Source organism: Strongylocentrotus purpuratus, unplaced genomic scaffold (assembly GCF_000002235.5).
Source record: "Strongylocentrotus purpuratus isolate Spur 01 unplaced genomic scaffold, Spur_5.0 spur5_scaffold_2, whole genome shotgun sequence".
Taxonomy (NCBI): domain Eukaryota; kingdom Metazoa; phylum Echinodermata; class Echinoidea; order Camarodonta; family Strongylocentrotidae; genus Strongylocentrotus; species Strongylocentrotus purpuratus.
In genome coordinates, this window is record NW_022145605.1 from 15,915,700 (window position 1) to 15,930,061 (window position 14,362).

Below are 14,362 nucleotides of genomic sequence, written 5' to 3' on the forward strand. Positions count from 1 at the left end.
CGAAAACCCCTGAGCTTCCGGAGGCTCTGCCCCCTGGACCCCACCAAGGGCCCTTAGGCGGGGCCCTGGGTGCTTATCTAACTGTAATTAAATGCCTAAACACCCTGAGCTTCTGGGTGCTCAGCCTCTTGACCCCCTGCTGAGGCTCAGGCCCTGGACTCCAAGCAAATTTACGCCGTACCTGATTGTTAATACTCCACTTTGAAAAACGTTCCGCAGGGCCTGCATGTAACGTGTAAAAGTGGTGATGCAGATTTATCTTCTGCCCCCCCTCCAAAAGTTTTTGCTCATTATGTCACTGCCCCCAGAAGGTGAGCCCCATGGAATGTTCGCCCCCCCCCAATCCCAAACTGCTTCCGGCGCGCCTGTACATGAGATGTTATATCTTTAGGGACTTTATTTTGTGTTTATACTGTAAATTAAAAAGAACTAAATGGAAATATAATGTTACGTTTGTAAGTTTAAAAGTATATGAGTTGAAAGTTTATTGTTTATCTTTTATGATAATATAATTAATTTTTTGTTCAAGCAATGACACTAGCAGCTCTCAATTTTTGATGATTCAGAGACTTTAATTGCATCGTGTTTTTCGTAAAAGTGAGACCTAACATCTTCTTTAACTTGTAATGATATATCGCTGCAAAAGGTACTAAAATATTTGTGTTATGTTTAGTGGCTAATGAAAACGTTTGTACTGATATTGCGTGTTGTTTGTACGCCTAGCAAGACTTATGTTAGTCATCATGCCTATAACGAAATAAATCTTGATTTACAATTTATTTCAGAATTAATTTAACGAATTTTATCTATGGATTCGGGCACAAAGGATGTATCGAAATAACTTGCCATGTATCTGCCATTAAACATATAAAGAACACACTTTGTAGTTATCATAATTATATTTGAATATGCTATACAGTCTATTTAGTCTATATTCGTCATTCGTAATTTCAATTAAATTAAAGTGGCATTAAAATGAAAAACGATTAATTTGATTATCGAGTCTTTTTTTTTAATGTGATTGTCGACGAATGTTTAATGGAAACGTCAAACACGTTGAGTTAATCATTCGTTCATGCATTCCTTCCTTCCTTCCTCCATTCATTCATTATTATTAATCCGGTGTTCATCCACCCATTTAATTATTCATTAACATGCTGTCGAAATTGTGATTCTATCCTTTTTGCTCAGTATTACCATATTAGCTTCGGCTACGCTGTGAAAAGTTCTAAGTTACCGCTATTCTTAGCCTGGCGAAGCGACATATGGATCAAAGATTGGAATATAATTAAGCTACCCATTTACATAGTTCCACTTGCATCGCGTAACATGATAGATGACACGGTAGTCTGGATCTCCACAATCTTCCTCGTCTCAAAGAATGAGCGGATAAAACGGGGTTCGGAGGGTCACCCCTTCCATGCAAACAAAGGAAATGCCCCTCCTGTGATGAAAATTATCCCTCTGATGATGATAAAAAAAAAATCCTCTCATGAATATCAAGGATCACCCCCTCCTTGCGCCATGTGTCATTTTCCCTTATGGCAATAAAAAACATACGGCCCTTTTGATTGAAATTTTGTTTTAATATTTTCATTTCAGAGCAACCATTATTAAAAAAGGAGGATAAAGAACCAGGTGGCCTCCTATCTCGGGAGTTCCCCTTTCTTACATGATCAGATTACCTTAAGATGAGATGATAGTGATACAAGATTTTTTATAATATTTATTTCACTTCTTTATTCAGGGTAGTCTGTTCATTATACACAAATAAAAAAATCTGGTCTTCCACAGAGCCCTGTTTAGGAAAACTGTACATGAAAAATACATAATTTACAATTAGCATGGTACAAAATATCAAATTATAACATTTAACACAATTTATGCATGGTTTAGATAATGATAAAAAATCAACTATACAAATAAGTTAAACAAAACATGGGAACACATTAACTGAATATAATAAGTACATATCAATATTACACAAAAGAACAACAGTTAATTAATGATATTTATACTAACAGCACATTGTAAGCATGGTATGGTAATGGAGTCAAGTAACATGACAAAAACCGAATCATAATAGATAATGAGAAAGAAACTGATAAACATGTAAGAACTAAATCTATTGGGATGAAAAGTGCATTAAATCTACCAGAGGTGGAAAAACCTTGCATTATATATAAATCTGTCATGTACGATTTCGGGTGTTATTCTATTTACGCATTTATACATTAAATAGCACATTGTTTTCCAGAACAAGTTATCAAGAGTTGGCCAGCATAGTAACTTGATAACATCCAGGGACGGTATATCCCATGACTTTTTTGAAACTATGTAAGCAGCCCTTTTGTGTAATTTGTTTAAGGTATTGCATTCCCGGTACTTCTGCGCGAACATACATTACAGCAGTATAGAACATGGGGTATAATGTACCCCCAATATTTTGTTTGGTAGAAAAATATGTTTTTAATCTTCTTATGAAAACAAGCTTTTGTTTCACCTTTAAAGACACTTTCTTAGCATGACTGTAAACAGGATGGGCCCAAGGATTGAACCCTGAGCCATAAATTGTAAAAGTTAAGAAATGATCGCCAAAGAAAGTTTTATAAACACCAGTGACATTATATTTGTCTGGGTTCGTAGAATAAATGTCTTTACGAATAATGTTGTATTCCTCTATTATTATAATAGTTTGGAGTCTGGTACGGTCTTATCAAAGTAAGTTTCTGTTATGGCTTTAATATCGAATGGATTATACTTTAGAGTATATTTTAGATCATCTATCTTGGCTGGTAACGAATTTATATTGACATGGCAAATTTTTAGACGTTTTCCACTAAATGGCTTGATATGTCTGTGTTCGAGACTATAGTATGCCTCATTTTCTTCTGTATTCGTGGTGTGAGGGTCGTGGCGCTGGCAAGACTCACTGACATTGTGATCATTATTAATATCACAGATAAAGTCATTGCTTTCATCATCAGTGTTTCTGCTTGTATTTCGACTCTGATGGATCTGATGAAAATGGCTGATATATGCGCTCTGGATTCTGATGTCTCGGCATCCTCTTCCTGGCCTGGAAGCTAGTACACGAAAATTGACGGACATTTATGCTTGGCCTTGTGGCCGAACCTGCCACATTGATGGCATCGTAGTATTGTGTTGAATCTGCAGTTTTCCCTGTTGTGATTCATTTCACCGAAGTTGAAACACCCAGAATACTGTAAGATCGATGATCTTGGAGAGCACTGTGCAGGTAATCGATGATCCCAACTGAAATTATTGTTGTACGTGTACTACATCACTGTAGAGGTCAGGCATTGTTGGCGGATGTTTCTTCTCAGCCACAGGCAGCTCATCGTCCTGTCTAATCCGTTCCGTCGTTGAGGGAGCCGCTTTAAGATGGTTGATCAGTTTTATCGCCAGAACGCGAACTCCTCCGTCATTCAGATGAATTCCATCAAGGCCGATGTGATGATAAGGGATGATATATTCGTGTGATCGATGTATCCCCGTGAGTGCTTGGCCTGGAATGATTTCAGCTTTCTGTTGACTTTCCTGAATTTTGGTATGGAAATGGGGGGGGGGGGGGGGGCATAGGATTTCCGTGGAATGATAGAGCTCAGGTTAATCTTTTTCAATGAGGGGCATGATGTTATGAATATGCAGACTCACTGATTCAATTTTAGGCCCTATTTCGTATGGGTCATATTTGCTGATGTTATTAGTACCAACATGATGGATGATTTCTTCGGGATGTAGGTTATTTGTAATTTTGATAGCTGGGTCGCACATATCCTCAACTTTCGACCCCGGAAGCGTTTTGCAAGTGACGCATTTTAATTGTCACTCGAGCGTTTCACTTTGCGATACTGTTGTTTCTGGCGCTGCAGATAATCGTCCAGTTGAGCTTGAAAGCTTTAATGGTTGACTTCTTGTTTGTACTGAGCGAGGCGGGAAGATTCGCCGGCAATTTGCTCGAAGATGCACTTACTTACCAGAAAAAAAGTCATTTATTTTTTGTAGTAAATTTTACATTGCTATAATAAAGAAAACATCAGATTCTCCCTTCCCTACAACTGCATACGTTGGATGGCGCACCCCCTCTTTTCTGGCAATATTAAACACATATTGTCGCCCCGGGTTTGAAACATGCACGGATTTTGGTTTAAGTGACAGTTTAAATTCGTATACATCAATATGATGGTGCATGTAATTAGGGGATAAGTGTCAGAGCGGGGAAAAGTGCACACATCCGAGGTCCATGGCCAGTGATCAGTCTGATACCACTCTGTTCATATTGACATCTCATTCCCTCCTTCCAGCACTGGAGCCATATTCGAACGTTACCTCCTCTCCACGAACATGTCATGCAGAATGGTATTGTGGGGAAAAAGTAAGCAGCCAGTAGGAAAGGGCCGGACAACAATATAATTCTTTTTCATTTTTTTGGCTTTACAGTCTTAAAGCATGTGACTGTGAATCTCCTTTACAAAAAGAGGATGGATTATAAACGGACAATCTTGCAACTTTTCAGTGTGAATATGATGTCTACTTGAACCAGGTTTGGCCTCCAACCATCATGTTGCTGGTAGTGAAGTGACTGTTTCGACCTCGCTCGTTCTTATTATGAGCGATTGAATTTTAGAATCATTTCTATCGTCTATCTCAGTCGACATGGTTCTTTTAATACCAATGACCGTGTGTCTGGTGTTTTGCGCGGGTAACTTTTATTTGTCAGCAGGAGAGTTTACCGAATCATTGTCTCTGAATAGTGCAAAAAGAGGTGAGTATTGTGAGCATGTACCATTCCCCCTTTTAATATCGTCGTTTCATTAACATCAAGCTATTACACGTATGCAAGTTTGAACTTTAAATGTCGTGAATCTTACAAGTTGCGAATCTCCATTGCGAATCTCCATCGTGAGGGAGAAGGAAGCAACATTGAACACTAAAAAGCGCATTATTTTAATGGTCCAGGATGGGGTGGAAGATTCAATATTTGCACCCACGGTTGCTGCCACAGCGGTCGAGGTTGTAAATATGAAAATTAATTTCCCAGTGCATTACTTCCAAAGGAATTCCTTACAGAATATTATCATGACGATTTAACTAATGAGCTCCCTCCATTCAGAATAATGTAATACGCGTGGAAAATAAACACAGGAGTCAAATAACTATCACAAAGCAAAACATATATGTATAGACAAACAGTCTTATCTTACCATTTAAACGTAATCGCAGCAAAATATCCAAAATCTTAAATTTAAAAAGCTGAAAGTGAACACGGGGACGAAAAGCGTTTGCATAATTTTTTTCCAGGGCCTTATATACAGATTTTTTACCTACGAATAATTTCAATATCATACATTAGTGTCACAGCGAATGTAATACCATCGATTCTCAATATTTTGACTCATTGATGTTAAGAAAACATGACAGATGGCATCATCAATTAAATTCAAGTTAACATTTTTTTTTTAAATGTCGAATGTTCAAATATGTAAAGGAAAATATTTTACAGATGGCAGCTTTTCTAAATATGTTAGAACATTTTGAATAAAAAATGAATGGGCATAACAATTATTAACAGCATGTGGTGAAAGAACGAGGACATTTGGAACACAAAGGATAGACACCGACACAGGCATATTGACAATACTTGATATTAATAGCGGTGTATGCAATTTTGATAATTTTGTCTCGATACCAGGCGTGTATTCCTTTTTAAAGATGATTTCTTTTTTTATAACTGTAAATTTCTCATAACGACTTTCACAGTGAACTATGTTTACCTAATAATATGTGATGTACATCTATAATTAAACGAAATTAGACCATTAATATTTTATGAATATTTTCGTATCTTGACATTGCGAGAGGAATGTATTGAATAAACTAGAGAGAAATAAGAGAAGAAAATAGATAGACAGAGATAATAGAGAGATAAACAGACAGAGGCGTGGAGACAGGGAAAGGGAGAGAGAGAGAGAGAGAGAGAGCGAGAGAGATGCAGAAAGAAGAAGAGAGAAAGGAGAGAGAGAGAGAGAGAGAGAGAGAGAAAGAAAGAGAGAGAGAGAGAGAGAGAAAAGAAAGAAGTTCCTTATTTTAAATTCGATTCAATGAAAAGGATGTGCTAGTTCAATATATAAAGGCAGGACAAGTATCATATACTGATATCAAAATTATTGGTGATGACAACAATCGAGTATGTACAGTTTTATAGAACTTCTTCCAAATCAGCAAACATATCGTTGTGGACATTTGCTTTATATCTTACAAATATCATACCCCTACCATGCGAAAAATCACACTCGGTCTCTATCAGTGATTGTTGTGAAAACAACAATGTATGCTTTATTGTTTTAATAAATCGAAAATATAGCAGTTTTATAGTCCATAATAGAAGATTATATGCATAGTCATGGTAGTGTCAAACTAAATTAATGCGGATGAATTAAATTTGAAAATGAATTTTAGTTGATGATATTCACATTATTCACTATGACGTGACGGACAAAGACAGAGGACAAAATATACAGTTCCTCAGGTAGACAAAGGAACATCCCTTCACTGCTATTATGTAAAAATGTGTAGAACAGGTGAATATGCATGTGACACCTGTTCTACACATTTTTACATAAAAGCAGTTAAGGGATGTTCCTTTGTCTACCTATGGAACTGTATAATTTGTCCTCTTTCTTTGTCCGTCATGCTCATAAGGGCGTATGCACCAACAATTAGTTCTTGTTGGAAAGGCGTCGCGTCGCCTTTCCACCCTGATGGTCCATTATCTATCCTACTACCTCAATCTAATTGCCACATTGACACCAAACCGATTCCAAAATCGATCCATTTATGGCCATTCGGTCTAATATAAAGTCTTGTTCGGTCTACTTTCAGTTGGGTGTCATCTTGCCAGTGTGACTGAGGCATTAGTTTACTTAAACGGTCGATTCCGCCGGGAGGATTGATCTTGTTTTGACCATTACAAGAAGTGCGAGTGATGGAAAAGCACTTCACTACAGAAGACCCTGAACTTTTTAACGGATTATGTGACAGTGGAGTTGATATGCTCATAATGGCATGGTAATTTGATTTGGGAAAATGCGAAAAACTGCGGGTGCATGGAACAGAATGCAAGGTTTTTCTTGTAAGATAATACGAGGCTTTATAATACTGTGAATTCTCATTATAATTGGTGTAACGAGATGATCACAAGCAACTCCACAATATTGACCTACTGGGGTTTAGGATTACACAAAAAGTGTACTCAATCTGGAAAGCTGGATAAAAAATAGAGCGAAAATATAGTAGGTCACTATAAAAGTAGGTCCCCAAATTGTCCTGTTTGTCTTTTAATTTAGAGAACGTTGTTTTAAAGCTAATTATTTCTGAAATAGGGCGTAAGTCAACTCTTCCATATATGCTGCTGAATACACCAATGGCGAGGGAAGGCGGCGAAAGGCGAAAATCGAATCGTGCAATAAAATGTCCTATATTCAAAAGAGTATTTGATTTTGTCTGCTCTCTCTCTCTCTCTCTCTCTCTCTCTTTCTCCTCTTTGACCAGCTTTCTCTGTCAACACTCTATGTCATATCTCTTTATATCTCTTCCCATGTGATATGTCTTTAGTATTTCGAAGGTGCCTTCGATAATTCTGTTTTATCATTTTTCACGCATGAGTGATGAAAATCAATTTGAAGAGAGGAAACCGAAAAGTCATTTGGCGGGCGGTATCTGAATTTCAAGGAGAAAATCACATTTCTAAAAAGTTGAGTTTCTGCCCTTTCATATGACACCTCATTCCGGAAAAATGAGCTAGGAATAACAAAGTTCTGTTTGTTTAAAGTAGTGTTTGCATTTTGATAATTTTAGCAAACAAATTCGTTTTCACTGGCTGCCTGCCGTATCAACAAACGAAATTAACAAAAGACTTAACTCCGTTTCGTTGACAATCAGCAGTAGACGAAAGACTTCATGCATGGCTGATTGTTAACGAAATGGAGTCAATTCTGCTTTTTGCTACGGCAGGCAGCCAGTGAAAACGAATTTGTTTGCTAAAATTATGAAAATGTAAGGGCTACTTTAAACAAACAGATCTTTGTCTTTTTTTGCTCATTTTTCCTGATTGAGGTGTCATATGAAACTCAACTTTCTAGAAATGTGATTTCCTCTTTGAAATTCAGATACAGCCCGCCAAACGACTTTTCGGTTTCCTCTCTTCAAATTGATTTTAAACACTCATGCGTGAAATATGCATCATAATGAGTTGCATCAAATGAAAGAAGAGGATATAAGCTTTCCAAATATGTGTCATTTATTAAGTATAAATGTGATTAAGTTATGATAAAACATCAATAACTCTCGGTTTTGTTTTTTCTGGGACGCACTGTATATCTACACTACCTGCATAACCAGTCTTGTAAAAAAAAAAGAAGCTTTTTATATTAATTAAAGTTTGCTTAAGGGCTTTTGTTCAGTAATATACAGTATCGTATGTTTGCATATCACAAAGGGTTAATTCTCTCTTGTTTACAAATAATTTTAATGCAATTTAAAAAACAAACCTGGGAGGCGTTTCACAAAACTTTTCATCAGTGACAAATTACAGTTTTTGTTAAAAGCTACTGAAATCCTTGCTTCTGATTGGTTATCAGATAACTCGTCACTGATTTTTGTCATTTGTCATTGAAAAAAACCTTTGTGAAATGGGTTCCTCGTCTAAACCAGATTAAACCATTTTTAACACTCTAAACCTTAATTCTTGATTTTAGTATTAAAATAATTTCTAAATTATTGGTTTCGTATTTGATTTTTTTCTTTCGTTTTTACCATCACCTGAATAATGGAAAACATATCAAGAAGAAATCAAAATACAGCCAAATGGAATTCCGTGTAATGGCACTGAAATAAATACAACTGGATTAATGTGACAACATCCAAAGAGGGATTGATAAGAGCTTAAACAAATCGTATTTCACGTAATTTCACTATTAATTCAAATTTACAGAAGCATCGGTACGACTTGTAGGCGGATCGACACCTTCGGAGGGCCGAGTTGAGATTCTACATGCTGGACGATGGGGGACGATCTGTGATGATTTATGGGATCTTGTAGATGCCAACATTGTCTGTATGAGCCTTGGCTACGCCAGCTCTGTGGCGGCTCTACGCAATGCTCCGTTTGGCGAAGGCACAGGTACGACATCATATAGAAGGGTGGCAAAAAGGAGAGGGGGAGTTGGGACGGGGGGGGGGGGCATAAGAATAGTCCTCTTTTCTAGAGGATGATGTGATTTTTTTTCTTCTTCTTACCGGGTACCCAGTCATTTACATACAACAAATACATTTCTTTCTATGTACTCCGTTATTTATTCATTTATTTGTATTTTCATATGTGTGTGTGTGTGTGTCTGTCTGCCTGTCTTTGTTCAATGCACTGTTTTATTCCTCACCCAGTAAGTTGGCTCAAGTGAAATATGGCAGTCTTGTAGATTGTCTGATGTTCAGTCATGCGTGAACGGATTCAAATGAAAATGGTACTTAAATTTACTGGGAGGATAACTCTATCAAGACATATCATTAAACCCCTAATTAAATATTCATACTTCAAACAATACAACTTTTAAAAAGTGGGACATTCTTTCTGACTCACCCTGTATACATAGAAAGAAATGAATATTTTTTTATTTGACATTTTTAAATATTTAAAACCCCACTGCACTACTTGTACCTACTTGCACCCTCTATATAGCAAATAATACCTAATCGTTACCTGTTGTACGTCCCCCATGGTCCCCTTTTTTTATGTTACATGAGAGCTGATTTGATGAGATAACCACCTGTCAGTGACCACGAAGGTAGATCTAATCCCCCCTGGTCAAACTAGTGCAGACAGGCTTGAAGTAAATTATTCGATTGTGTTTCTTGTTATTGCAAATGAAATTACAAATAAATAAATAAATAACGGAGTAGACTACATAGAAAGAAATGGATTTTTGTTGTTGTTATTTTGATAAATAAACGACTGACATGCAACACTAGGTAAACACCTTTATTTCATATTTTTAAAAAATATTTTTGTAAATTATTTGATTGTATATCTTGTTATTCATTTAACTCTTATAAACGCCTAATTTTCAAGACTCCGTAAAAAATAGTTTTATTAATTTTTTTCTTTGAATTTAAAACGACTTAAATTTCTATTCCTTAAATTCCATTGTAAACGACTGATGTGGAAGACAAGTCTACGCACCCTTTCGAGAAAAGCCCCCCCCCCCCGCTTATCCCGAAAGGGTGCGTTAAGGCGGTACAACGCACCTTTTTGGCAAAACCGGGGGGGGGGGGGCTTTGGACGAATGGTCGCGTTCAAGTTAACGTGACGCGACGCGACGCTACCGACCTTTTGGAATAATCCTTTTCAGACCATGATTCTGCAATTATTTTGTTTAGAAAATATTTAGAAAACACTGACATTACTACAGTACGAGAGACTTACATTTATATTTACTGTTGCTGTTAGGTCTCAGACTATTAGAAATCCATGCTTCTATGCCTTCTCTGCCTTCTCTGCCTAATTATCTACAATAATATATTGTTTTTATTTCTGTCTTTAGGTGACATTCTTCTAGATGGAGTAGAGTGTTACGGGAATGAATCCTCCATTTTGGATTGCCGTCACGGTGGTATAGGGATTCAAGACTGCCATCACGACGAGGATGCAGGGGTTCGATGTTCCACTAGTGCAGGTATCAATTAAAAAGAAAGGAAATTTCTCGTAACATGTAACCGAATTACATGTTTTAAAGCTTTTATATATAGCATAAAGATGTGGACTAGAGGCATTATGGCAAAGGCTACAACTCTTGTATGACCCTCAATAGTCCCTAACAAACCATAGAAGGAGAAGATGACGAAGAAGAATAAGAAGATGATGTATACAAAAGAAGAAGAGGAGTAGAAGGAGAGGAAGAAGAAGAAGAAGAAGAAGAAGAAGAAGAAGAAGAAGAAGAAGAAGAAGAAGCATAATGTTTCTAAAATACAATAAACAGAAAGTCCTAATATTGGCAATGAAAGGATTAAAATTTAGTCACGGATTTGTGAACATAATTATGTAATTATACATAGATATATTATTTGTAGGACCTCACATAATTCATGAATGGGTACAACTGTTTTTCCAGGAACAAACACATCTTGTCATCAACGTGTCATAGAATACAAAGTTGTAGGCCTAGCATTTCTTTCTTTTTCTCTTGACTAATGATAAACAGTTCGTCTTGTGGGCGGAAAATACCCATGGGAGGGAAGAGTCGAAGTGTTCAACGCGGGTTCCTGGGGAACTGTGTGCAGGGACAACTGGGATATAGACGATGCCAATGTGGTCTGCAGAAGTCTAGGCCTAGGCGAGGCCATCGAGAAAACAACCGTCGTGGACTACTACCAGGACTACCCAGATGATGCTGAGGTGGTTGATGATATTTTCTTGGACGAAGTCCAGTGCATTGGAAACGAATCCATCTTGCTAGACTGTCCACACTCTGCCTTAGGCGTTCACGACTGTAATCATACACAAGATGCAACAGTGACATGCAATACTGGCGGTAGGAAATTCTTTATAAATGATTAAAAAGGTTCAAGTGAGATTGCATGACCGAATTTCTACCTAAAACACTAAACTCAACTCTATACACTTAATAAAGGACTGACTATTTTACAGAACGATATAGTAACTCACTGATAAAACTATTCACTTATAAAATGATCTCTTACACACTTGAAAACTCACGTTAGCGGTCAAAAAATAATATCAGCAACGTAAACTACTTTCTTTTTCAAAACGCTTCTACTTCCACATGCGCCATTATGTGTTATAATGATTACCGATGTTAAAATCTATTTTAATTTCGTTCTTGTAAATTTACTCTCACAAAAAGTCCGAATACCATCTTATACATGACTTGTAATATTGTGGGGGAACTCAATTTGTCAATTTGTATGCGCCGATAGTTCACTGTCATCCATTATTGTCTCTGAACAGTTCGTCTAGTTGGCGGCAGCAACAGCCTTCAGGGTCGGGTTGAGGTGTTCTTCGACGGTGCCTGGGGTACGGTCTGCAGCCATCACTGGGACATCAATGACGCTCACGTGGTCTGCAGGAGTCTCGGCCACACATACGCCCTTAGCGCGTCGTCGTACGCGGAGTTCGGGCAAGGAACGGGCGACATCGTCTTGGGTGGTCTCCAATGCACCGGCGGCGAAACGAATATCTACGTCTGCAAAAACGACGACACGAATTTCTTCAAATGTTTTCATCGAATGGATGCGGGTGTCACGTGTTCGCCTGACGGTAAAATTAAATGCCATTGAAAATATTTTTTTTAGCCCATTTTTTCCGAATTTTCTTTATATTTCAAATAATGTCAAACTACATTATCGAAAACGAAACAAAACAAATAACGCCGTGGTTTAGCCGCGCCATATTTGAACGAGCCTTAAAAGTGGTTTCTAGAGCTTAAGAAAAAATCACAAATTGACTGTTATGTAGAGAGTAAAAGTATTATGATCTAGGCTTATAGAAAGAAAAAAAAGCACGATTTTGTAAATATGAAGAGGTTCTCTTCTTTCTGCATACTGCCAATACAGATTACGCGGTCTTTCTCGTCAACGGGAGCACCTATCTGGAAGGCCGTGTGAAGGTGGCTTATCAGGGTTACCTGGGAACTCTCTGCGGTACTTCCTGGGACCTGAACAACGCCAATGTCATCTGCAGAAGTCTCGGCTTCGGACACGCCGTCAGCGTCCATGGCGCGGACGACTTCGGCCAGGGTATCGGCGAGATCATCCTCGACGACATCCACTGCGTCGGCAACGAGAGCACTATCTTTAATTGCTCTCATAGCGGGCTCGGAGTTCATGACTGTAATCATTCGCAAGACGTCGGAGTTACTTGCTATGGAGGTGATCTTTCCTTTCACTATATTATGCAATCAGTTTTCTTTGTTTAACCTGAATTGTTGACAACAAAAAATACAGGTCAGGTTATGGCCTACTGGCTGTTCTAATCACTAGATTTTATCAATGTGCCATGTAGTTCGAGCTATTGTACTTTGATATTGAATGTATCTCTTTTTTTTTCTTCAACAGAGGATGTCTGTATTACTGGACTATGTGAGAGAAAGGAGACTCTTAACGGTAGGAAGATATGACTTAATCAAAAACGGGAGATAATAAAAGTTACATTCAAACTTCATTATTAAAGCCTGTATATTGATCGGTATACTGTATGTAACGGCTTTTTTATGACTTGTGAATGAATGTTTCACTGTGTCACTATAAAAGAAAATTGTGATTTTTAAAAATTATATATAATGAGCTCGAGACAAGTCGAAAGTGAGTCAGTAATAATAATAGCTAATTCTTATATAGCGCTTTTCAGGACCGAAGGCCCTCTCAAAGCGCTTTACAGATATATATATTATTACCCCGGTCATCGGATTCAGGCTTACCCGCACACAATATATGCACATTCTCCACTCCCTGGGGAGCATTCCAGCCAGGCGTCTTTTTTTACAAGAGCACACTTGCTAATCTAGGGCACATTAACTTTCGCATCCTACCGGGTACCCATATCGCTACGAATGTATTCATCTGGAAGAAAGAGGGAAAAGAGAGCTCAGAGAAGAAACAGATTGAGGTCTTGAAAGCTAGATGCAAACTAATGTTTTTTATACGTAATTCTTTGAAATCCACAGGTACTGGTATTTGCATTCCAGCAGTTCAAGACTGCTTCATAGAGCCAACTTGGGGTAAGAGATGCTGAATCAAAGTTTAACTATCCATACATGCCAACATTTGAAAATCAGAAATCTGTACAAATTATGCTATTTAAAAAAAAAAAGAGGAACAATCCTAACTCTCCCATTCAATACTACAGACAAATTTGTACAGGAAGAGGAACACCTGCATTAAAATGATAATTATCTTCTCCCAAAAAGAGGAATGTTCCTCTTTAATCTGAACAGTTGGCATGTATGACTATCATATCATTTTTTTCTCTACTAATCATTTAGAGGGTGCTCCTTTTGCCATATTGATACTGCACCAAATTATATAAGATTATATAAGCTAAGAATGGAGTACATGTAATGTATAATGTAATAGTTATAACTGTATTAGAAATTATGGATGCATTGCACAACAGTGATGAGAATAAGATTAAAAAATAAAAATCTACAGATATTATGCAAAATCTGTCGATAAGGTTTCTTCTTTTAAATCTACAATTCAACTGAAAAAAGGTGTATCAATGAATACTGAACGGATCCAAAAAAAAACCTTACTGAACCAATTTTAT

General features: G+C 37.4%; 1 protein-coding gene across 1 annotated transcript; it reads left to right on the plus strand.

Moving 5' to 3' along the window:
• The first annotated feature begins 292 nt into the window (after window positions 1-292).
• LOC105442531 (deleted in malignant brain tumors 1 protein-like) lies at window positions 293-13,214 on the plus strand. The gene is made up of 7 exons (XM_030991073.1): window positions 293-311; window positions 9,017-9,205; window positions 10,623-10,754; window positions 11,280-11,609; window positions 12,047-12,355; window positions 12,652-12,966; window positions 13,153-13,214. The coding sequence occupies exons 1-7, from the start codon at window positions 293-295 to the stop codon at window positions 13,212-13,214; spliced, it is 1,356 nt and encodes a 451-aa protein (XP_030846933.1).
• Window positions 13,215-14,362: the final 1,148 nt, after the last annotated feature.